The following is a 22,897-nucleotide window of genomic DNA, read 5'->3' on the forward strand; positions in this document are numbered from 1 at the left end:
ATTTAATAATAGTCAAAATGGTAATAGCGTGAATATAGATTATAGAACAATAGAAAAGAATGTGAATTATACTAGAAGGATTAGATCTTTAGAAGTAAAGGAAGCACTTAAGAGAATGAAAGTGGGTAAAGCCTGTGGACCCAATGAAATACCAATTGAAGTGTGAAAGTATTTGGGAGATATGGGAGTGACATAGTTAACTAAATTATTTAGTAAGATTCTAAACTCAAAGAAAATGTCTGATGAATGGAGGAAGAGTATTTAGTACCTATTTTTAAAAATAAGGGAGACATATAGAGTTGCTCAAACTATAGGGGAATTAAACTCATGAGCCATACTATGAAGTTGTGGGAGAGAGTTGTGGAACATCGACTACATTATGATACTTCTATCTCTCTCAATCAATTTGGTTTCATGCCCGGTCGTTCAACTATGGAAGCGATCTTTCTCATTAGAAGCTTGATGGAGAAATATAGAGATGTGAAGAAAGATCTACACATGGTTTTTATTGATTTGGAGAAGGCTTATGATAGTGTTTCAAGAGAGGTCTTATGGAATGTGTTAGAACAAAAGAGGGTATCTATTAGGCACATACAAGTATTGAAAGATATGTATGAAGGAGCAACTACTATTGTGCGCACAGTGGGAGGGGACATAAGAGATTTTCCGATCTCAATTGGATTACACCAAGGATCAGCCATAAGCCCTTACCTTTTTACATTAGTTTTAGATAAACTGACGAAACATGTACAAGAGAGTATTTCTTGGTGCATGATATTTGCGGATGATATTGTTCTGATAGATGAGACACGAGAAGGAGTCAATAGAAAACTAGAACTTTGAAGAAGTACTCTAGAGTCAAAGGGTTTTAAGTTAAATAGAACGAATACAGAATACATGCATTGCAAGTTCAATGAAGGCCAAACTGGTGATGGGGAAGGAGTTAGTTTGAATGGAGTGATACTGCCCCAAAGTAATCACTTTAAATATCTAGGCTCAGTCCTTCAAGTAGATGGAGGATGTGAGGAGGATGTTAGTCATACGATTAAAGCCGGATGGTTGAAGTGGAGACGTGCCGCGGGAGTTTTATGTGATCGTAAGATTCCCAATAAATTGAAAGGAAAATTTTACCGCATGACCATACGGCTATGTTATATGGTAGTGAGTGTTGGGCACTGAAAGAGTCGTATGCATATAAGATAAGAGTTGCAGAGATGAGAATGTTAAGGTAGATGAGTGGCCATATTAGACTAGATAAAGTCCGTAATGAGAGTATTAGAGAAAAGGTAGGAGTGGTGCCAATTGAAGATAAGTTGAGAGAAGGGAGATTGAGGTAATTTGGTCATGTGAAGCGTAGACATACGGAGGCTCCAGTTAGACAAGTAGAGCACATTAGGTTAGAGTATAGAAAGAAAAAAAGGGGTAGACCTAAATTGACTTGGAGGAGAGTAGTACAACATGACCTAGAAGCATTACACATTTTTTAGGATTTAACCCAAAATTGTTTAGAGTGGAGAAAGCGAATCCATATAGCCGACCCTAAATTTTTGGGATAAAGGCTTAGTTGAGTTAAGTTGAGTATTTTATTTGATAATTATTAATTCTTATTTAAATTCGAATTATGTGTCATACTCGTGGATAAAATTTTTCTTACAAGATAAAGTGCTACAGGTTCACAGCATTTCCCTTATAATAGATTTTCTCTAAAAGCATGGTCATCAGGACATAAAAAGGTAAAAGCATGTACTTTCAGCTGAAATGCTTCCAAAAGATCCAAAGAAATTATCATCAAAATCTGCCTCCATCACTACATTTTTAACATAAATATTATCAGACCCAAAGTCAAAAGGCAGATAGCGGCAGTCCACAATACAAAACCATCGAAAGCAATTGATAGTCTGTGTCCTAGTTTATAACTAAGCATCTATTAGTACTGTAGACTATGGCAACATCACGCAGCAACGCCTGTTTATTCTCCATCCTCTGCTATTGGATGTTGCATCCATCATAGCTTTTTTCCTGTTTATGTGAAGTTTCAGACAACTGTCCTACCAAAATTGCTTTCGTATCAATGGATATACTAAGATTCTGTAGGTGGAATTGCATCCGATATACTAAGATTCTGTAGGTGGAATTGCATCCTTCAAGTTACAATCCACATCACTGGCTGCACCCGAAGAGCTGCAGAACAGAGGTTCAGTTATTCTTGGAAGAACAGGTCCATCAATAACCAGTTCAGGCTCAGATGGAATAGCCTCTCTCTCAAACAGAGTTACTGGTAAGCTGGTCACTGGTGTAGAATCAGAGTCTGCCTTCATGATGCTGGTGACACCAGAAGGATTACATAGCTGGGCTTCAATCAACCTTTGAGGAGATCCTTCAGTGGCAAGCTTGTATGCAGATGGAATACCTTCTCTCTCAAACAGGGTTACTGGAAGGCCACCCATTGGTGCGGACTGTGAGCCTGTCTCTGTAATGTTAACAGCATGACATACAGGCCTCCCATTTAGGTGGGGTGCATCATTCATAGCAAGCTCTGGTACTGCAGCTTTATTAGGAGAAGCTGGTTTTTCAATCTGAATTTTTATTCCAATTGATTCAGCAGACATGATTCCAGGTCCAGTGGTAACAGGACCTTGGTTGTGCTCAAGGTTTGGGCTTCTAACACCATCACGACTCGATTGATTTGAATTAAACTCATCACTTACAGCCTGATGTTGAATTTGAAGCTCAAGATTAACAGTTCCACTGCCAGGAAAATTATCAACAGAAGATGCCGACTGTGGTAATGATTTTGATTGCTTAGTTGCCCCCACATTTCCACAAGGAACTTTTGTTATGGAACCTTCTAATTCTTTCAGTACCTCATATTGTTCAGCAACTTTATCATGCCCCATCTCTTGCATAACACAGGTAGATTGGCTTCCAAGTCCTGATTCCAGAATTTGTTGTGGTGCAACTCTGTCTCCCAAGGAAGATCCTGTGTTACTCATTGGCAGGTTATCAGTCAAAGGAAGGATATCAGAGACAGGCTGGTTTTGCTGTGGAATTGGAACACTGGAACTGGATTGAAGTTCAGATGGTAGCCTTTGAACTTGTACTAGTGGTGCAAGGTTCTGAACATTGACAGGTTGCTTATCACTTTGCTCTGATGAAGGAACAGGGCCAGGGACCAGAGCTTGAGGATTTGCAACTGATATGGGTATCTCTGTCCTATTATACTTTTTTGCTTGTGGAGCCACATCATTTGAGGCTGTGATGGGAGTGAAACTGCCTGGTAAAAACACAACACCCCTCAGATGAGTTTCAGTATCACCTACCTTTACTTTAAGAAGATACCCAGCATCAAATGAGCCCTCAATGACACCAGAAACCACTTGACCCACCATTTCGTCATCAACAGCACCGGTTGTATGTGCAAACAGTTTTGTTTTCTTCATACTATCAGCTGCAGTCATCGCAGGAATGTTCTCCCCTTGTGCCAGGCTCTCATCCTTGCGAGGACGGCCTCGTTTGCGCTTCAAAGGGGGGTCTGCTAGAGAAGAGCCAGTCCCTTGGCTCTGTGGGTGCATCTTGAAAGTTGATGGAAGATGGCTGATTTTATACAAAACACAATTTTCTGTTTCAAAAAAAAAAAAATTCACTTTACTTTTTGTTATTGAAATCGAGCAAGCAGTTGAAGAGCATAAAAGGAAAAAAAGGTATGATCATTGCAAACAATAGCTGATATATAATGAATCAACAGTAATATCATACACATCAAACTGCCTCTATTTGCCTTTTTCAAGTAGGCTTCAGCTCATGGTTCCCAAACTCTCATCTTTCATGTAATCAAAGAGATCCCTTCTTTTCTTTTTCCAAAGTATTTAATCAAAAACCATGTTGAAAGGACACAGCCTCATGTTTGCAACTAAGACAAGGACATATGCAGCAAACTCAAATATGCATTTGAGTAGCAATAAAAATCTGGTAGTTATATTTTTTCAGTATATGTGATAAACTTCAAAAATGTGATGTAAGATGGGTTTCCATATAGTGTAATGTGGCCATTTCCGAAGACAATCACTGGTGCTCTTGCTGAAGAACATCATAAAAAACAGCACCAAACAGCTAAATATATTACTCCCTTCAAAACTTCGGGTGTAAGAAACTAGATCCTATCTTTCTTTAATGCCATAGTGCATTGGATAAGCACAATTTTCAATGTCTACCTTGCAGCCATGGTGTGCCATATCTGAACAAAGAGGCAATTCATAAAAAATTTAAGTATTATTTAACCTGGCTACTGAAGTTCATTGAACTTCCTTGTGGATTCAAAATACACATCAACAAGAAAAACAATTCATCCAGATGAATGTATAGGACTATAAGTAATTTCAAATCAACCTTATCAAATTTTAATCCCAAATCTGAATTTGGATTACAGGTCATGTTCTGCCCCATACAGGAAGGAGCATTGAAGAGCAAACAAATTAAGCAAGAAACCAAAAGAAAAAAAAAATCAGGTACATGTGGTGAGATGTAATATTGTAACACCCCCGTTGCATAGCCTGGTATATTTCACTGTTCCGGTGACCGGTGTCGGTCCGGACAATTAATGGGATTAGGGCCACACTTAAGACAATTTGAGAAGCCATAAACACAAATAATTAGTAATGTTTAATTAGTTAACTATAAATAAGAAAAACAGAACATAAGAGGTTAAACGAGCCGAGAGTCACAGCGATGAGTGACCTCCTCGGGAACGACTGCGAAGTCGTTTTAAACTCAAATTTCGAACCGTAAAAAGTGACGCTGCGGTCCTTAGGACCCTTATGAACACAGTGGAAAAGAGAAAATCATGAAAAAGAACTGTTAAGTCAGTCAAATAATTAGGTCAGGGAGCCGGAAGAAATATTGGATTATTTGCAAACCGGGATGAACCGGCGAGGGGCGATTTGGTCAATTGACCCCGAGAGCTGACTCCTGACCTAACTGTCAAATAAAATTTGAGAAAAGAAAGTTTCGGAATCGAGAATTGAACTAAAGAACTAATAGAAAAATAAAAGAAAAAGAAAAAGAAATAAAACATGACTTATAACATCATCTAAATGACATCATACATGATGTCAAAAATATAATTTACTTTATTAAAGTTGACTAAGTCAAAATTTAAGATAATTAGAGTTAAAAACAAATAAAAAAGGAATTGTAAGGTTGTCTTCCTTACTTGGCCGAAATCCCCTCTCTCTTTCCTCTCACTTATTTCATCTTCCACCATGGATAAGTCTCACCAAGCTTTTGAAAACCCTAAATTAAACATGCTTTCCCTAAAATTCTCCATATAAACTTCATTCTTACATCTTGAAGAGTATAGAGGAAGCATAAGAAAGCAAGAAGAAGAAGAAAGAAGAAGAACAAAAAGTGAAAATCAAAGGTTTCACCTAAGGTTGGTATTCTAACATTCAAATTCTATTTTAAGTGCATGTTTGTGACTTAAATGAGCTTAGAATCCATTAAATGAAATGAAAATATGGGGGAAGAACCTATACTAAAATTTAGGCCAGCCATGGATGTAGGGAAGTTTGATGTATTTTGAATAAATTAAAGGTGTTAGTAAGTTTGTAGGAGTATGGTAGTAGGATAGGGATGCATAAATGTAGTTAAATACAATAATTTAGTAAATTAGGGTTGAATGTTAGGGTTGAATGTTAGGGTTTGTGAACCAAATTTTGGAGAAATGCATAATTGATATCTTTGACCTATTGTGAAGTGAAATAATGGTCAATTATGACCAAATAAGTTGTGTGGGAATGATAGGAAATTAAGTCAAATTCGGAGGTAAATGGTCATGCTGCTAGCAGCATGACCAAACCCACTTTGAAGGACCAAAACTCAAATTTTACAAGTCCAATTGATATGCTACAAATTGGGGATGAAAATAGACATAAAAGAGCACAATTTTCATTAAGGAACCATGCCCAAAAACTGACCAAAACTGGGTGAAACAATTGACCAAAGTGAAATGAGAGCAGGCTGCCACTGCACCAAACTGACCAAATGAACAGTTCATAACTCGAGTTAGACAGGTCAAATTGACCTGAAATTTGGCCAGGGGTTAGAGGAGATATAGATCTAAAACTTTCATGAAGAACATCACCCCAAATTATGCCATTAACCCATTCAAATTATTGAGCAAAGTTGAGTTACCAAACCTGCAACTCTGCAGATTTTCATTTGAGCAGTAATGTTTGGATGGCTATAACTCTCTCTAGGAAACTCGGATTTAGGCGATTCTTGAACCGATGGAAACCTAAGACATAGTAGAACATTTCATATGAAGAAAGTTAGACCAAATTATGAACTTAACTTGATCAAATTACTGACCAAAGTTGGATCAAAATCTGCCAGAACCCAAGATACCAGTATGAACAGTGCACGTGAACAGTAAACTTATTTTGGCCATAACTTGAGCTACAAAACTCCGATTGAGGTGATCCAAAAATGAGAATACACTTAAGACAATAAGGAACATTTTCTATGAAGGAAGTTTTGTCAAATTCCAACAGTAGATCGACCAATGGAACAGTGCAACTTCGGAGCACCAAAACCGAAAATTGGCAATTTTGCCAAAATGACCTACGCTTTGAAAAAATGACCAAAACCAACAAGTTTGGTGACCAAAATGTGGTATGTGGGTGAAGTTGGAGTTCCCATACCTATTAATCCTTAAAAAGTCAACAATTTGACTTGAATAGTGTAGTGAATAGTAACCCGAAACACAAAAACTTTGAGAACGTCGAATTTAACGCAATAGAGCTAGTTAAAGTGAAGTTAAATTTATTTTTGGACTTATGTTAAGTTATGGTACTGAAACACTATGAAATTGTGTGTTTCAGCTGAAAAAGACTTGGAAGCTCGGAGAGACTGAGTCAAGGCCTAGAGGCGACTCCAGTCAGGTTTGTGCACAATAAACCCTATTTAAGCATTTTATCCTTGAAAAATTGATTTAGTACGTATTATGAATTTATGAACTTTTGTGTTGCCACCTTGTGATCAAATTGTAACTTTGAAAATTGATTTGATTTTTGTATGCAATATTTGAATGAAATGTTTGAAATGGATTTTTGATTCACACTTAGCATGACAGTATCACATTTCCTCCTCCATATATGGGGTTGAGATCGTTTATTTTCCTCCCTCTCTGGCTTGCCAGTTGAGGTTGTAGATCGGATGAGTACTTATTAGCTAGCTAGCCACCTCCCTCATTGATTTCGATTAATGGGGTTGTAGATTGTTTTGTCGTGGTGTACAACACGGCATTGATCGGAAATTTTGTGTCATGGCTTAAGCTGTGTATGATTTTGGCAATACTGTGTTTATGAAATTGTTTGACTAAACTGTGTTTAATATATTATTTGACAAAATGAGTTGTTATGAGCTTTGATATTTGTGAAATGTGATTGTGAAGTATTCAAATTATGTTTCATCAATAAATGATTTATGTATCGCATTTTAAATTTTTATTGTGTACCACTGAGTATTTTTATACTCAGCGATAGCTTATTTTGCTGTCGCAGATAAGAGTAAGGAAAAAGCAGCAGAGTGAGCTGCTACTGAGTTGAAGATCACATCAAGCTTTTGTACGGGTATTATTTTATACCTTTATAGATAATTTTGATGTAAATATGGAAATGTTGTATGTATCATTGTAGTTGAGCAGTTGAAAATAAATTGTAATAATATTATTTTGGATTTTCTACGGTAATTTAATATTTGTACATATGAATTTCCTACTTTATGTTTTGTTAATGAAGATATTAAATATTTTGAGATGAGAAATCTTGATTTGTATTGTGAAATTATTTGAAGTGCCTTGAATTGAGTTGATTTGAGAATTATTGAAGGTTGGGAGTTGTGAAATATTTTTGGAAGTGCTTTTTACAGGTCTTTGAAGAACTGGTTTCTCAAAATACAGAGGGAACTCTGTCAAAATTTTTATAAAATTTGCGGCAAAATTTAAAATGGACAAAATTTTTACTAGTATTTAAGCTTTGGATAAATGGTTTTTAATTCTCACTAAAATGCTCACCACTTCCAAAATGTAAGAAAATTGTTTTAAAATCCCTTGTAGGGTACTTAATGAGTTATCGGTAGGTGAAGTTCGGTAGTTCATTAAGTATTCTACGGGATCATGTTATGCCTTACGGAAGGGTAAGGTGTGACATGTTTTAGTGGTATTAGAGCATGATTTTGCAATAAATTTTGACTATGTATGTGAATATTTCTTTGATAAGTACAACTGCTCAAGTGTCTTTAATTGATACATATGACATATTTACATCATGAATATGCACTAACGGAGGTCAACCTCCTTGTGTTTGATCTCAGTAAGTAGAAAATTTGGGAAAACGGAATGGAAGGAGGAGATCATTCCGAAGAACAATCTGTTGAGGCTGAGGTTCAAGAGGAAGCCCCAGCACTCCAGAATGTGAGTGGGTCAGCCACTCCAGCTCCTGCTCCAGCGCCGCAATTTCCTGCTCAATTTATGCAGCAGATGGCTGCATTCTTTCAGCAAATGGCGGGTAATGTGCCACCCCAAGCTCAGATGCCAATACCTGTAGCACAACCACAGCCCTCAGCTCGGCAGTATGAAAAATTGATGAAATTTGGGGCCACTGAGTTTAAAGGCACTGTGGATCCACTAGAGGCAGAACAGTGGTTGAAAAGAATGGAACGAGTTTTCAGAAAGCTGCAATGTACGGAAGAGCTGAAGTTTGAGTATTCTGTTTCCTTGTTGCAAGGGGATGCATTTGAATGGTGGAAGACCATCCCCCACAGCCTGGTTGAGCCACCTGTGCTGACATGGACAGACTTTTTGAGGGAGTTCCGACAGAAATGGGTTCCCGATGCATATGTGGACATGAAGTTGCAAGAATTCTTGAGTTTGAAACAAGGGAACCGAATCAGAGGTAATATGAGAGAGATTTTTCGAGGCTAAGCCACTATGCTGGAAGCTTAGTCTCCACCCCCAGAGACAGATGCAAGAGGTTTGAGTTTGGGCTAAGGCAGAGTTTGAGAATGCAAGTTATGGGTTTCAGACATCAGAATTTTGCTGAATTGATCTCACAAGCCTTGGAATTAGAAAGGATAGAATCCAAAGGGGCAGTGAAGAAGGGTTCACAAGAGAAAGAGAAACCTGAAAAGACTACTGAACAAGCATCTGGAAGTGGTTCTGGGAAGAGGAAACAGTTTGGGGGATCTAGCTTCCGTAGAGGCAGAGGCAGATTTTCTGGCCAAAGACCACCTCGGTCTGGTCAGCCGACCCAACAAGCTTCTCGAGGATCTCTATCGGTCCGGCAGTGTGAAACGTGTGGTAGAACTCATGGTGGGGTTTGTTTCAAGGCTACTGGTGCATGCTTTAATTGTGGAGGAAGCGAACATTTCGCTAAGGATTGCACTAGTACGCGCCGGTCTGGATCTTTTGCTACATCAGAAGGATCAGCCCAAGTTTCTGCACCTAGAGGTTCACCGTCAGTTGCTAGAGGTAGAGGCAGAGGTAGGGGTCCTGGTAACACCCCTGGAAGTCAGAGCACTGTTAACCAGCCAGCATCCAATGGCGTACCAGTTAGAGTGTATAGCATGCGTCAGAGGGAAGAGGCTGAAACATCAGATGTTGTAGTTGGTATTTTCTCCATCCTTGACCAAGATGTGTATGTGTTATTTGATCCTGGCTCCACACATTCGTATGTTAGTGCTAGTGTGATGTGTCCTACTGCTATTCAGTGTGTACCAATGGACTATGATGTGCTAGTAACTAGTCCATTAGGCCAGGAGGTCCGAGTAAATAAGCTATATAGAGATTGTCCTTTGGTGATCCAAGGACACACTTTTCTGTCTGATTTAATTGAAATGCCCTTCAGAGATTATGACATTATCTTGGGCATGGATTGGTTAGCCAGGCATCACGCCATGATTGATCAGAGATCAAGACAGTCACTTTTGGTCTCCCTCAGTATGATGATGTAGTAATACATGGGGAGAGGCAGTTATTGCCTTCAAACATCATTTCAGCTGCACTGGCCAGAAAAATGATTAGAAAAGAGTGTGAGGCGTACTTGGCACATGTGATAGACACCCAAATGGGGAGTCCAACATTGGAGGACATTCCTACTGTATGTGACTTTCCGGATGTATTTCCTGAAGAATTGCCAGGATTACCTCCAGAAAGAGAAGTACAGTTTGAAATTGATGTTATGCCTGGTGTGGACCCAATCTCCATAACACCATACAGAATGGCACCTGCAGAATTGAAAGAGTTGAAAGTGCAGTTGCAAGAACTGCTTGACAAGGGCTTTATCCGCCCTAGTGTGTCACCTTGGGGAGCGCCAGTGTTGTTTGTAAAGAAGAAAGATGGCACTCTCCGTTTGTGTATTGACTATCGGCAGTTGAATAAGGTGACAATAAAGAACAGATATCCATTACCCCGCATTGATGACTTGTTTGATCAGTTAAGGGGTGCAGCTGTATTCTCCAAAATTGACCTGAGATCAGGTTATTATCAGCTGAAAGTACAAGAGCAGAGTATTTCTAAAACTGCCTTCAGAACCCGCTATGGCCATTATGAGTTTTTGGTTATGCCATTCGGGTTAACTAATGCTCCGGCTGCTTTTATGGATCTGATGAACATTATCTTCAGATCATACCTCGACCAGTTTGTTGTGGTATTCATAGATGATATATTGGTCTATTCGAGGAATGCAGAAGAGCATGATAGACATCTGCGGATTGTACTGAAGATTTTGAGAGAGAAACAACTATATGCCAAATTGTCGAAGTGTGAATTTTGGCTGAAGGAGATATCCTTTTTGGGGCATGTAGTATCAGAAGAGGGTATTAAGATAGATCCTAGCAAAATTGAAGCTGTCCTTAATTGGAAGCCACCCAGAAATATCACAGAGATTCGCAGTTTTCTGGGTTTAGCTGGATACTACCGTCGATTTGTGAAGGGATTCTCCATGTTGGCATCTCCATTGACCAAGCTACTTAGAAAGGATGTGAAATTTCAGTGGACGAACAAATACCAGCAAAGTTTTGATGAATTGAAGAGATGTTTGACAGAAGCTCCAGTCCTGACTTTACCTATACCGGGTAAAGAATATACAGTTTACAGCGATGCTTCTCACAATGGGTTAGGTTGTGTGTTGATGCAAGATCGAAATGTCATTGCTTATGCATCACGCCAGCTAAAACCGCATGAAAGGAATTATCCGACACATGACTTGGAGCTTACAGCCATTGTGTTTGCTCTTAAGATCTGGAGGCATTATTTGTACGGGGAGAAGTGTTACATTTACATAGATCATAAGAGTTTGAAGTATTTGGGCACCCAAAAAGAGTTGAATTTGAGACAGAGGAGATGGTTAGAGTTGATAAAAGACTATGATTGTCTGATAGACTATCAGCCAGGGAAAGCTAATGTTGTGGCTGACGCCCTAAGTCGCAAGACTATGGCAAGTCTACGGGTTACTCCTTTGTCTTTGTTGCATGAGTTAAGGTCACTGCATGCCAACTTAGAGATTAATGATGATGGGCAGACAGCAGTTGCATGGCATGTACAACCAGTGTTAATTGATCGATCGTAATGGTCGCTCGAATGATGAAAAGTATCGTGTCGATGGAAGAAGTCCAGCAGGGCAAGAAACTAGAGTTCTCAATCAGAGATGATGGTCTATTGCTACACCAGGGTAGAATATGTGTTCCTAATAATGTTGATTTGAGGCAGATCATTTTGAAGGAAGCACACGAGTCTCCTTTTGCTATGCACCCTGGTGGTACAAAAATGTATAGAGGGATAAAGGAGCATTACTGGTGGATAGGTTTAAAAAGAGATGTGGCAGAGTTTGTATCCAAATGCCTAACTTGTCAGCAAGTAAAGGCAGAGCATCAAGTACCAACTGGGTTATTACATCCACTGTCAGTGCCAGAATGGAAATGGGAAAGAATAACTATGGACTTTGTAATGGGACTTCCGAGGACATAGAAGAGTCATGATGCAGTATGGGTCATTGTCGATAGACTAACTAAGTCTGCTCATTTTCTGCCAGTCCGAATGGACTACAGTTTGGACAGATTGGCCAGGTTGTACATTGATGAGATTGTGAGACTGCATGGAGTGCCAGTATCCATTGTATCAGACAGAGATCCTAGGTTCACTTCTAGATTCTGGGGTAGTCTTCAGAGAGCCCTAGGAACTAGATTGAACTTTAGTACTGCATTCCACCCACAGACAGATGGCCAGTCTGAGAGGGTAATTCAGATCTTGGAGGACATGCTACGGGCTTATGTGATTGAGTTTGAGGGTAGTTGGGATACACACTTGCCTTTGATTGAGTTTGCTTACAACAACAGCTACCAATCAAGCATTGGGATGCCTCCATATGAAGCTTTGTATGGCAGAAAATGTAGAACCCCGTTGTGTTGGGATGACGTGGGTGAAAGAAAAATAATTGGACCCGAAATAGTTCAACAGACTGAAGAGAAAATCAGGGTGATCAGAGGTCGACTTAAAGCTGAATCAGACCGTCAGAAGTCATATATTGATTTGAAAAGAAGGGATATTGAGTATGCAGTGGGTGAGAAAGTTTTCCTCAAGGTTTCTCCTTGGAAGAGGATTATGAGATTCGGCAGAAAGGGGAAACTAAGTCCTCGTTTTATCGGGCCATATGAAGTTCTGGAAAGAGTGGGTCCTTTGGCATATCGGTTGGCACTACCTCTAGAGTTGGAGAAGATACATAATGCCTTCCATGTGTCTATGTTGAGGAGGTACCGATCAGACCCATCTCATATACTACCAGTAGAAGAAATAGAAGTGAATCCAGACCTCACATATGAAGAAGAACCCATAAAGATTCTGGCTTATGAGGTGAAGCAGCTACGGAATAAGTAGATACCGTTGGTAAAATTGCTGTGGAACCATCATTCGGGCTAAGAGGCTACTTGGGAACGAGAAGAGGACATGAGGGGACAACACCCACAGCTGTTCAGAGATTGATACCAGGTAAAAATTTCGAGACGAAATTTATTTAAGGGGGGGAGAATTGTAACACCCCCGTTGCATAGCCTGGTATATTTCACTGTTCCGGTGACCGGTGTCGGTCCGGACAATTAATGGGACTAGGGCCACACTTAAGACAATTTGAGAAGCCATAAACACAAATAATTAGTAATGTTTAATTAGTTAACTATAAATAAGAAAAACAGAACATAAGAGGTTAAACGAGCCGAGAGTCACAGCGATGAGTGACCTCCTCGAAACGCATCGCAAGTCGCTTTTAAACTCAAATTTCGAACCGTAAAAAGTGACGCTGCGGTCCTTAGGACCCTTATGAACACAGTGGAAAAGAGAAAATCACGAAAAAGAACTGTTAAGTCAGTCAAATAATTAGGTCAGGGAGCCGGAAGAAATATTGGATTATTTGCAAACCGGGATGAACCGGCGAGGGGCGATTTGGTCAATTGACCCCGAGAGCTGACTCCTGACCTAACTGTCAAATAAAATTTGAGAAAAGAAAGTTTCGGAATCGAGAATTGAACTAAAGAACTAATAGAAAAATAAAAGAAAAAGAAAAAGAAATAAAACATGACTTATAACATCATCTAAATGACATCATACATGATGTCAAAAATATAATTTACTTTATTAAAGTTGACTAAGTCAAAATTTAAGATAATTAGAGTTAAAAACAAATAAAAAAGGAATTGTAAGGTTGTCTTCCTTACTTGGCCGAAATCCCCTCTCTCTTTCCTCTCACTTATTTCATCTTCCACCATGGATAAGTCTCACCAAGCTTTTGAAAACCCTAAATTAAACATGCTTTCCCTAAAATTCTCCATATAAACTTCATTCTTGCATCTTGAAGAGTATAGAGGAAGCATAAGAAAGCAAGAAGAAGAAGAAAGAAGAAGAACAAAAAGTGAAAATCAAAGGTTTCACCTAAGGTTGGTATTCTAACCTTCAAATTCTATTTTAAGTGCATGCTTGTGACTTAAATGAGCTTAGAATCCATTAAATGAAATGAAAATATGGGGGAAGAACCTATACTAAAATTTCGGCCAGCCATGGATGTAGGGAAGTTTGATGTATTTTGAATAAATTAAAGGTGTTAGTAAGTTTGTAGGAGTATGGTAGTAGGATAGGGATGCATAAATGTAGTTAAATACAATAATTTAGTAAATTAGGGTTGAATGTTAGGGTTTGTGAACCAAATTTTGGAGAAATGCATAATTGATATCTTTGACCTATTGTGAAGTGAAATAATGGTCAATTATGACCAAAATAAGTTGTGTGGGAATGATAGGAAATTAAGTTAAATTCGGAGGTAAATGGTCATGCTGCTGGCAGCATGACCAAACCCACTTTGAAGGACCAAAACTCAAATTTTACAAGTCCAATTGATATGCCACAAATTGGGGATGAAAATAGACATAAAAGAGCACAATTTTCATTAAGGAACCATGCCCAAAAACTGACCAAAACTGGGTGAAACAATTGACCAAAGTGAAATGAGAGCAGGCTGCCACTGCACCAAACTGACCAAATGAACAGTAACTGTTCATTTGGTCATAACTCGAGTTAGACAGGTCAAATTGACCTGAAATTTGGCCAGGGGTTAGAGGAGATATAGATCTAAAACTTTCATGAAGAACATCACCCCAAATTATGCCATTAACCCATTCAAATTATTGAGCAAAGTTAAGTTACCAAACCTGCAACTCTGCAGATTTTCATTTGAGCAGTAATGTTTGGATGGCTATAACTCTCTCTAGGAAACTCGGATTTAGGCGATTCTTGAACCGATGGAAACCTAAGACATAGTAGAACATTTCATATGAAGAAAGTTAGACCAAATTATGAACTTAACTTGATCAAATTACTGACCAAAGTTGGATCAAAATCTGCCAGAACCCAAGATACCAGTATGAACAGTGCACGTGAACAGTAAACTTATTTTGGCCATAACTTGAGCTACAAAACTCCGATTGAGGTGATCCAAAAATGAGAATACACTTAAGACAATAAGGAACATTTTCTATGAAGGAAGTTTTGTCAAATTCCAACAGTAGATCGACCAATGGAACAGTGCAACTTCGGAGCACCAAAACCGAAAATTGGCAATTTTGCCAAAATGACCTACGCTTTGAAAAAATGACCAAAACCAACAAGTTTGGTGACCAAAATGTGGTATGTGGGTGAAGTTGGAGTTCCCATACCTATTAATCCTTAAAAAGTCAACAATTTGACTTGAATAGTGTAGTGAATAGTAACCCGAAACACAAAAACTTTGAGAACGTCGAATTTAACGCAATAGAGCTAGTTAAAGTGAAGTTAAATTTATTTTTGAACTTATGTTAAGTTATGGTACTGAAACACTATGAAATTGTGTGTTTCAGCTGAAAAAGACTTGGAAGCTCGGAGAGACTGAGTCAAGGCCTAGAGGCGACTCTAGTCAGGTTTGTGCACAATAAACCCTATTTAAGCATTTTATCCTTGAAAAATTGATTTAGTACGTATTATGAATTTATGAACTTTTGTGTTGCCACCTTGTGATCAAATTGTAACTTTGAAAATTGATTTGATTTTTGTATGCAATATTTGAATGAAATGTTTGAAATGGATTTTTGATTCACACTTAGCATGACAGTATCACATTTCCTCCTCCATTTATGGGGTTGAGATCGTTTATTTTCCTCCCTCTCTGGCTTGCCAGTTGAGGTTGTAGATCGGATGAGTACTTATTAGCTAGCTAGCCACCTCCCTCATTGATTTCGATTAATGGGGTTGTAGATTGCTTTGTCATGGTGTACAACACGGCATTGATCGGAAATTTTGTGTCATGGCTTAAGCTGTGTATGATTTTGGCAACACTGTGTTTATGAAATTGTTTGACTAAACTGTGTTTAATATATTATTTGACAAAATGAGTTGTTATGAGCTTTGATATTTGTGAAATGTGATTGTGAAGTATTCAAATTATGTTTCATCAATAAATGATTTATGTATCGCATTTTAAATTTTTATTGTGTACCACTGAGTATTTTTATACTCAGCGATAGCTTATTTTGCTGTCGCAGATAAGAGCAAGGAAAAAGCAGCAGAGTGAGCTGCTACTGAGTTGAAGATCACATCAAACTTTTGTACGGGTATTATTTTATACCTTTATAGATAATTTTGATGTAAATATGGAAATGTTGTATGTATCAATGTAGTTGAGCAGTTGAAAATAAATTGTAATAATATTATTTTGGATTTTCTACGGTAATTTAATATTTGTACATATGAATTTCCTACTTTATGTTTTGTTAATGAAGATATTAAATATTTTGAGATGAGAAATCTTGATTTGTATTGTGAAATTATTTGAAGTGCCTTGAATTGAGTTGATTTGAGAATTATTGAAGGTTGGGAGTTGTGAAATATTTTTGGAAGTGCTTTTTACAGGTCTTTGAAGAACTGATTTCTTGAAGTGCCTTGAATTGAGTTGATTTGAGAATTATTGAAGGTTGGGAGTTGTGAAATATTTTTGGAAGTGCTTTTTACAGGTCTTTGAAGAACTGATTTCTCAAAATACAGAAGGAACTCTGTCAAAATTTTTATAAAATTTGCGGCAAAATTTAAAATGGACAAAATTTTTACTAGTATTTAAGCTTTGAATAAATGGTTTTTAATTCTCACTAAAATGCTCACCACTTCCAAAATGTAAGAAAATTGTTTTAAAATCCCTTGTAGGGTACTTAATGAGTTATCGATAGGTGAAGTTCGGTAGTTCATTAAGTATTCTACAGAATCATGTTATGCCTTACGGAAGGGTAAGGTGTGACAAATATTATGAGTAGGGCTTGAAATAATGAAGTAGTTTGATATTTGAAAGACAAGTACCCGCAACCACAACTCCATCTATAAGCAAGACAGAGAAACATATGGTCCACGCAATAATCACAAAGGATAGCATCAGCCATTAAATTTTCAATTTAGATATACTCATTCTTTACTGTTAATCGAATGTCAACACAAGATCCTAGTTGCAACACCAAGTTCAGGATCAACCAACTGAATTATCATCAAAATTCACAACCCTAAGCCAGTAAGCCCAAGTTTCCCTCATTAAATTATATGGAAACAAATTGAAGTTGAATGACCCTGATTTTATCCTGCTATCTAATTCAAGAAGATTATTAAACTGTCCAATTTAAAACAGACGACAAGTCTACGCAAACATAGATTGATAAACCAATAAAAAAACAAAAGAAAGATCTAGTTAGGAAAGAAAAGAAGCCAAACACACTATCACACAATAAAACCATCCAAATGGGTCAGAAATTCTGGTTTTTTAAAACAAAATCACATTAACATATTAACTCCTCAACATAATTGGGTGGAACAAGATGATAAAATAAGAAAATGATCAATACAACTTGGGAACGTGTATACACAAACATTGATATTTATACTTGGCATATAAACTTCTTTTTCTTTTTTGGAATATTCATAGAACGTACAGTTGCATTTCAAATAATTACATTATTTCAAGTGTTTAGAATAATGCAGGAATGAAATTATGTCAGGTTTTCAAATCCATTAGCTTAGTTCCATTAACATGTGAATAGAAAAAGAATTCTGAAGTAGCTTGGAATCTTACTTGCGGATTGAGCTACATCAAAAATCACTTGCAGATGTAATATATTAGGACAACGATGACCTGCCTCAATGATATGAGCAACGCACGAATTGGGTGTTTGGAAGATTTGAATTTGTATATAATGAATTCATAACAGAAATATTCACACATCAAATGCAATAAAAATCGAGATTCAGGAAGACCTATCTAAGAAAGGAGATGATAAGATAAGATTGATTCACAACTTATCAAAATCTTCATCAACAGTTTGTGAAGAGAGACGATCAGAGGTATTCATCTCAATACATTGTGAGAAGAAAAGAATACAATTCTCAACAAGAATTCAGATCCTGATCAAAGACTTGATTCAAACCATACATATTGCAATCAATTTTATTCTCATAAATCACACATACCTGCCACTGTAACATGCCCTTCGAGAGGATTTCCTGCTTCATGCCATTACCACTTTGGAGGAAGAGGAAAGCAAGAAGAGTCTAACACTCTCAATAAGTTTGGAAAAATATAGAGAGGAAAGAAAATGGGAGGATTAAAAATGAGAGGAAAGAATTTTCATGTTTGGATGGAGCGAAATTGCAAGAAAAATTTTGTTTTCCTTGGTTTGGGAAAGGCAGAAAATGGGAGGCAGTAAAGTTATAATATTGTTCCCCAACATTTTATATACCATATTAAGATTTACCATTCTTAATAAAATTAGAAAAAATTATTATTTAATTTTTATATATTAATTAATTAATTTTTATATTTTAAAAAATATATTATTTAATTTTTATAAAAATTTATATTAAATTATTTAATTAATTTATTAATTATTTTATTATTATTTATTTATTTTATTTTTATAAAATTAATTAATTATTTTTATATTTTAAAAAATATATTAATTAGTCTTATATTGATCTTATTAATTATTTAATTTTATAATTATTTTTATAATTTAGATTATTTTAATTCTTTTTCTCTTTTTTTTTGTACTTTTTTTTCTTTGCAACAACACTTTTCTCTTTTTATTTATTTTAATTTGTCAATAAAAATAATTTATACTGTCTATAAAAAAGTTAATTAATTTTTTTAAATTTTTAAATAATTAAAAAAATTAATTTTAAATAGAGAGAATATAAAAATGTGTAAATAATTAAAAATTAAAAAATATAAATTAAAATTTAATTTTTACATATGATAAAATTTTTATTTTTATTTAAAAATATATTATTAATATATATAAATTAATTAATTAATTTTATTAAAATAAAAAAATTAAGTAATATTATTTTTTAAAATAAAAAAATAATTAATTAATTTTTTTAAAATTGAGTGTTTCTATAATAATAAAAATTTAATAAAAAAATTGAATAATAATAAAAAATTTAGTATAAAAAATTAAATAATATATTTTTAAAAATATAAGAGTCAAATAATTAATTTTATTAAAATTAAGGATTAAATTATAATTTTTCATAAAATTAGAGAGAAAAGGGCGGAGAGGGGAGAGCCATTCGGTGCCGTTCAAATTTGGCGTCTGAATAGTTTAATAGCTAAAACCGATTTATAGTTCGTGTGGAATACACGAGATTGGTTCACTTTTGTTTCTTGCCCTGTTCTTCCATCTGAACCACAGCCATGGCTTCTCTGCTGGCTAACGGTATGTCAAGCTTTTCTCCCCAACCCTTCTCCGATTCAGCTAAACTATCCAAACCATTTTCCTTTCCTTTAAAACCCGCCTTCCCCAAAACTCCCAGACCGGCAAATCTATTCAAGATACGAGCTGATGTCGGCTTCGAATCCACGACCATCAATACGAATTCAGGTAATAGCGCTTCCACTTCAACTACTAGTTCTGATGAAAAAATTCGGGAAATTCTCCGTAATCGTGATTACGACAAGAAATTTGGCTTTAATGTCGATATTGACTCCTTTTCGATCCCTAAAGGCCTTTCTAAGGAAACAATCAGGTTAATTTCTTCGCTTAAAGAAGAACCCGATTGGATGCTTGAGTTTAGAGTAAATGCTTTCGAGAAATTCTTGAAAATGAAAGAGCCTAAATGGTCTGATAATATGTATCCACCAATTGATTTTCAAGATATTTGTTATTATTCAGCTCCTAAAAAGAAACCCACTTTGAATAGTCTCGATGAGGCTGACCCGGAACTCCTTATGTACTTTGATCGACTTGGTGTGCCTTTGAATGAAAGGAATAGATTGGCTAATGTTGCGGTTGATGCAGTTCTTGACAGTGTTTCAATTGCTACTACACATAGGCAGACTCTCGAAAAGGCTGGTGTTATTTTTTGTTCAATATCTGAGGCTATAAAGAAGTATCCGGATTTGGTTAGGAAGTATTTGGGGAGAGTTGTGCCTAGTGAGGATAACTACTATGCAGCTTTGAATTCTGCTGTGTTTAGTGATGGGTCATTTTGTTATATACCAAAGGATACTAAGTGCCCAATGCAGATTTCTACATATTTTAGGATTAATGCCATGGAAACAGGGCAGTTTGAGAGGACTTTGATAGTTGCTGATGATAGGAGTTTTGTGGAGTACTTGGAAGGATGCACTGCTCCATCTTATGACACAAACCAGCTTCATGCAGCTGTAGTTGAGCTGTATTGTGCTGAGGGTGCAGAAATTAAGTACTCCACAGTGCAGAACTGGTATGCTGGTGATGAGGAAGGAAAGGGTGGGATTTATAATTTTGTTACGAAGAGGGGACTTTGTGCTGGGGATAGGTCTAAAATATCTTGGACTCAGGTGGAGACAGGATCTGCAATTACTTGGAAGTACCCTAGTGTTGTTTTGGAGGGGGATGATACTGTGGGAGAGTTCTATTCTGTTGCTTTGACAAATAACTATCAGCAAGCGGATACAGGGACCAAAATGATACATAAGGGAAAGAATACTAGAAGCCGAATTATTTCAAAAGGTATTTCAGCTGGGAATTCCAGAAACTGTTATAGGGGACTTGTTCAGATTCAGTCAAAGGCAGACAATGCTCGAAACTCTTCGCAGTGTGACTCAATGCTTATTGGTGACACTGCAGCTGCCAATACCTATCCTTATATTCAGGTAATTTTGTTCAATCTGTTATTGTTCTTCTACAAAGTTAAACATTTTTATTGTCGAACATACTAGTTTTCTCCAACTTTCATGAAAAGAAAAGATTATTATCTCTGTGAATTTTATTGAGTTGTTTAGTCATTAGGAGAGTAGTCAGTGAAGGGGTCATCATAGTTCTCTGCACACACTCCCCTCCAAGGGACCCCACCCTAGTGAAGTTTATTCGGATATGCAATTACCATTTCTCAAATCTAGTTCGCTTCACTACAATATTGTCCATGTTCTAATGTCGTTGGGTTTTTGTAATTCAAAACTATAACCCATGCTTTTAGGGAAATGCATAGCTTCTTTTTCTTTTCTTTCCTTTCATAATTACCATTCCCATGTATTGTAATTTTCTTGGCATCCATTATGATAATGCTAATGATACTCTCTCTCCCATATGAGATTCTTTGTAGACAATTCCTGATGCATATGTAGGCACTAAAAGTTGTATACATTTGATGTGTGAATGAATATGAACAACTGAAACAGTTGGTCAGGTGTCCGTGATGCTGAAGAGATTGGTTTTTAGGGCATAAATTTAAAAATGATATTTAATGGGAAATATATAAATAATCAAATATGGATTTCTAATCGTTGCCTATCATCATGGGATATGATATTTTCTCTAATTAACATGAATTCAGCCTATATGGTATATCGTAGCCTCCCCTTGGTTTGGCATAGTTACTTGTATCCAGAACCAACACAGGTGAACTAGTAGGGTATTAGGGTGCTTGAGATAACCATGCTGAAGTAACTCGGCAAATGACCCCTGTAACATCAGGAGAAGGGATATTCTTGTGTCTTTTGCTTAGGACAGTGGCACAGCTGCTTGACTAATATTAGCATAATTGTTTTCTTTCTGAATATGCATTCATGACTGTTACAGCTTGTTTCTCTTTCATTTGTATATTGTATCATCTATTTAGCTTTTGTGTTATAGGGCTTTTGGCCCAATGCACTTTATCCTGCTGGCAGGCCCTTTGTGTCTTTGAGCAAAGTGGGACATGGGCTGCCCCCATGGGCAATAGACTAGGGGCGATTTTTCCAGTGCTGTCCCCCTGGCTTCTGCTCACATCTGCATGGTGGTTTAGCCAGCATAAAAACTTTCCTTGTTATCAGATAAGAGGCATGCTGGGTTTTTCCCGTTATAATGTGGTTGCTTCTTGTATATGATGCAAGGTGATGGGATGGAGAAGCTTCCTGTTATTGTATGGAACTTCATGGCTTCCTGTTATTGTATGGAACTTCATATGTCGAAGTAGGCATGAAATTATAAATAGCTCATTTGAGAAGTGACATGAATCACATGACACAGTGGAGTTACTGCAGAAAATGACTTCTAAGGTCTATTTGCCATACTTTCGATTCTTAATTACCAAGAGAATCAGAACTCACAATCAGTGTGCCATGTTACTTTGTCCTCAACACTCAAGACAATTAGAATGTAAATCATTGAGATTGGTGTCTCTGGTGGATTTGTCGCATTTTCACTTTAGTTGCTTGTCTCAATAGCTAGACCTAGAAACTTGGAAATTTGCTTGGCATTCTGCATTGTTGCATAATGCTATAATCTCATTGTTCAACAGGTAAAGAACCCCACAGCTCGTGTTGAACATGAAGCCAGCACCTCTAAAATTGGTGAAGATCAGCTATTTTACTTTCAGCAGAGAGGAATCGACTATGAAAAGGCCATGGCTGCTATGATTTCTGGGTTCTGTCAGGATGTCTTCAATGAACTTCCTGATGAATTTGGTGCTGAGGTGAACCAACTGATGAGCTTGAAGCTCGAAGGATCAGTGGGTTAAGTTGCAGCTGAGATCCATATATTTTTGTTGTTACTTATTCAAGAATGTTTGTAAGCTTCGATTTGTAAATGCACCAATAACAAGAGATGTATACTACAGAGTGAATCATGAATCATCTGTAACCCTTTTTTCTGCCTAAAAGTAGAAAAAATAAAAATAGGGAATCATATGTAACATTGTAGTGACACCACCTATAACTTGAGACATCCAATGCTGAGATGTAACATACTTAAGACTGAAATGGAGGCTGGGTTGATGAATGATTGCTTCCTCGGTGTTGGGTACGATTCTTAGTTCCATTATTGATAAATA

The 22,897-nt window shown here is 36.9% G+C and overlaps 2 protein-coding genes across 2 annotated transcripts; one reads left to right on the forward strand and one right to left on the reverse strand.

The window, feature by feature from the left end:
* Window positions 1-1,728: 1,728 nt before the first annotated feature.
* Window positions 1,729-18,310, reverse strand: LOC110651591 (uncharacterized). Its single transcript, XM_021806965.2, has 2 exons — window positions 18,074-18,310; window positions 1,729-3,619 (listed from the first exon to the last, which is right to left on the reverse strand). The coding sequence occupies exon 2, from the start codon at window positions 3,570-3,572 to the stop codon at window positions 2,115-2,117; it is 1,458 nt and encodes a 485-aa protein (XP_021662657.2). The 5' UTR covers window positions 3,573-3,619; window positions 18,074-18,310; the 3' UTR covers window positions 1,729-2,114.
* Window positions 18,311-19,180: 870 nt separating this feature from the next.
* LOC131170712 (UPF0051 protein ABCI8, chloroplastic-like) lies at window positions 19,181-22,845 on the forward strand. Its single transcript, XM_058130441.1, has 2 exons — window positions 19,181-20,741; window positions 22,367-22,845. Exons 1-2 carry the CDS (start codon window positions 19,299-19,301, stop codon window positions 22,583-22,585), a joined length of 1,662 nt encoding a protein of 553 aa, XP_057986424.1. The 5' UTR covers window positions 19,181-19,298; the 3' UTR covers window positions 22,586-22,845.
* Window positions 22,846-22,897: the final 52 nt, after the last annotated feature.

This window comes from Hevea brasiliensis, chromosome 11, assembly GCF_030052815.1.
Source record: "Hevea brasiliensis isolate MT/VB/25A 57/8 chromosome 11, ASM3005281v1, whole genome shotgun sequence".
NCBI classification, from domain to species: domain Eukaryota; kingdom Viridiplantae; phylum Streptophyta; class Magnoliopsida; order Malpighiales; family Euphorbiaceae; genus Hevea; species Hevea brasiliensis.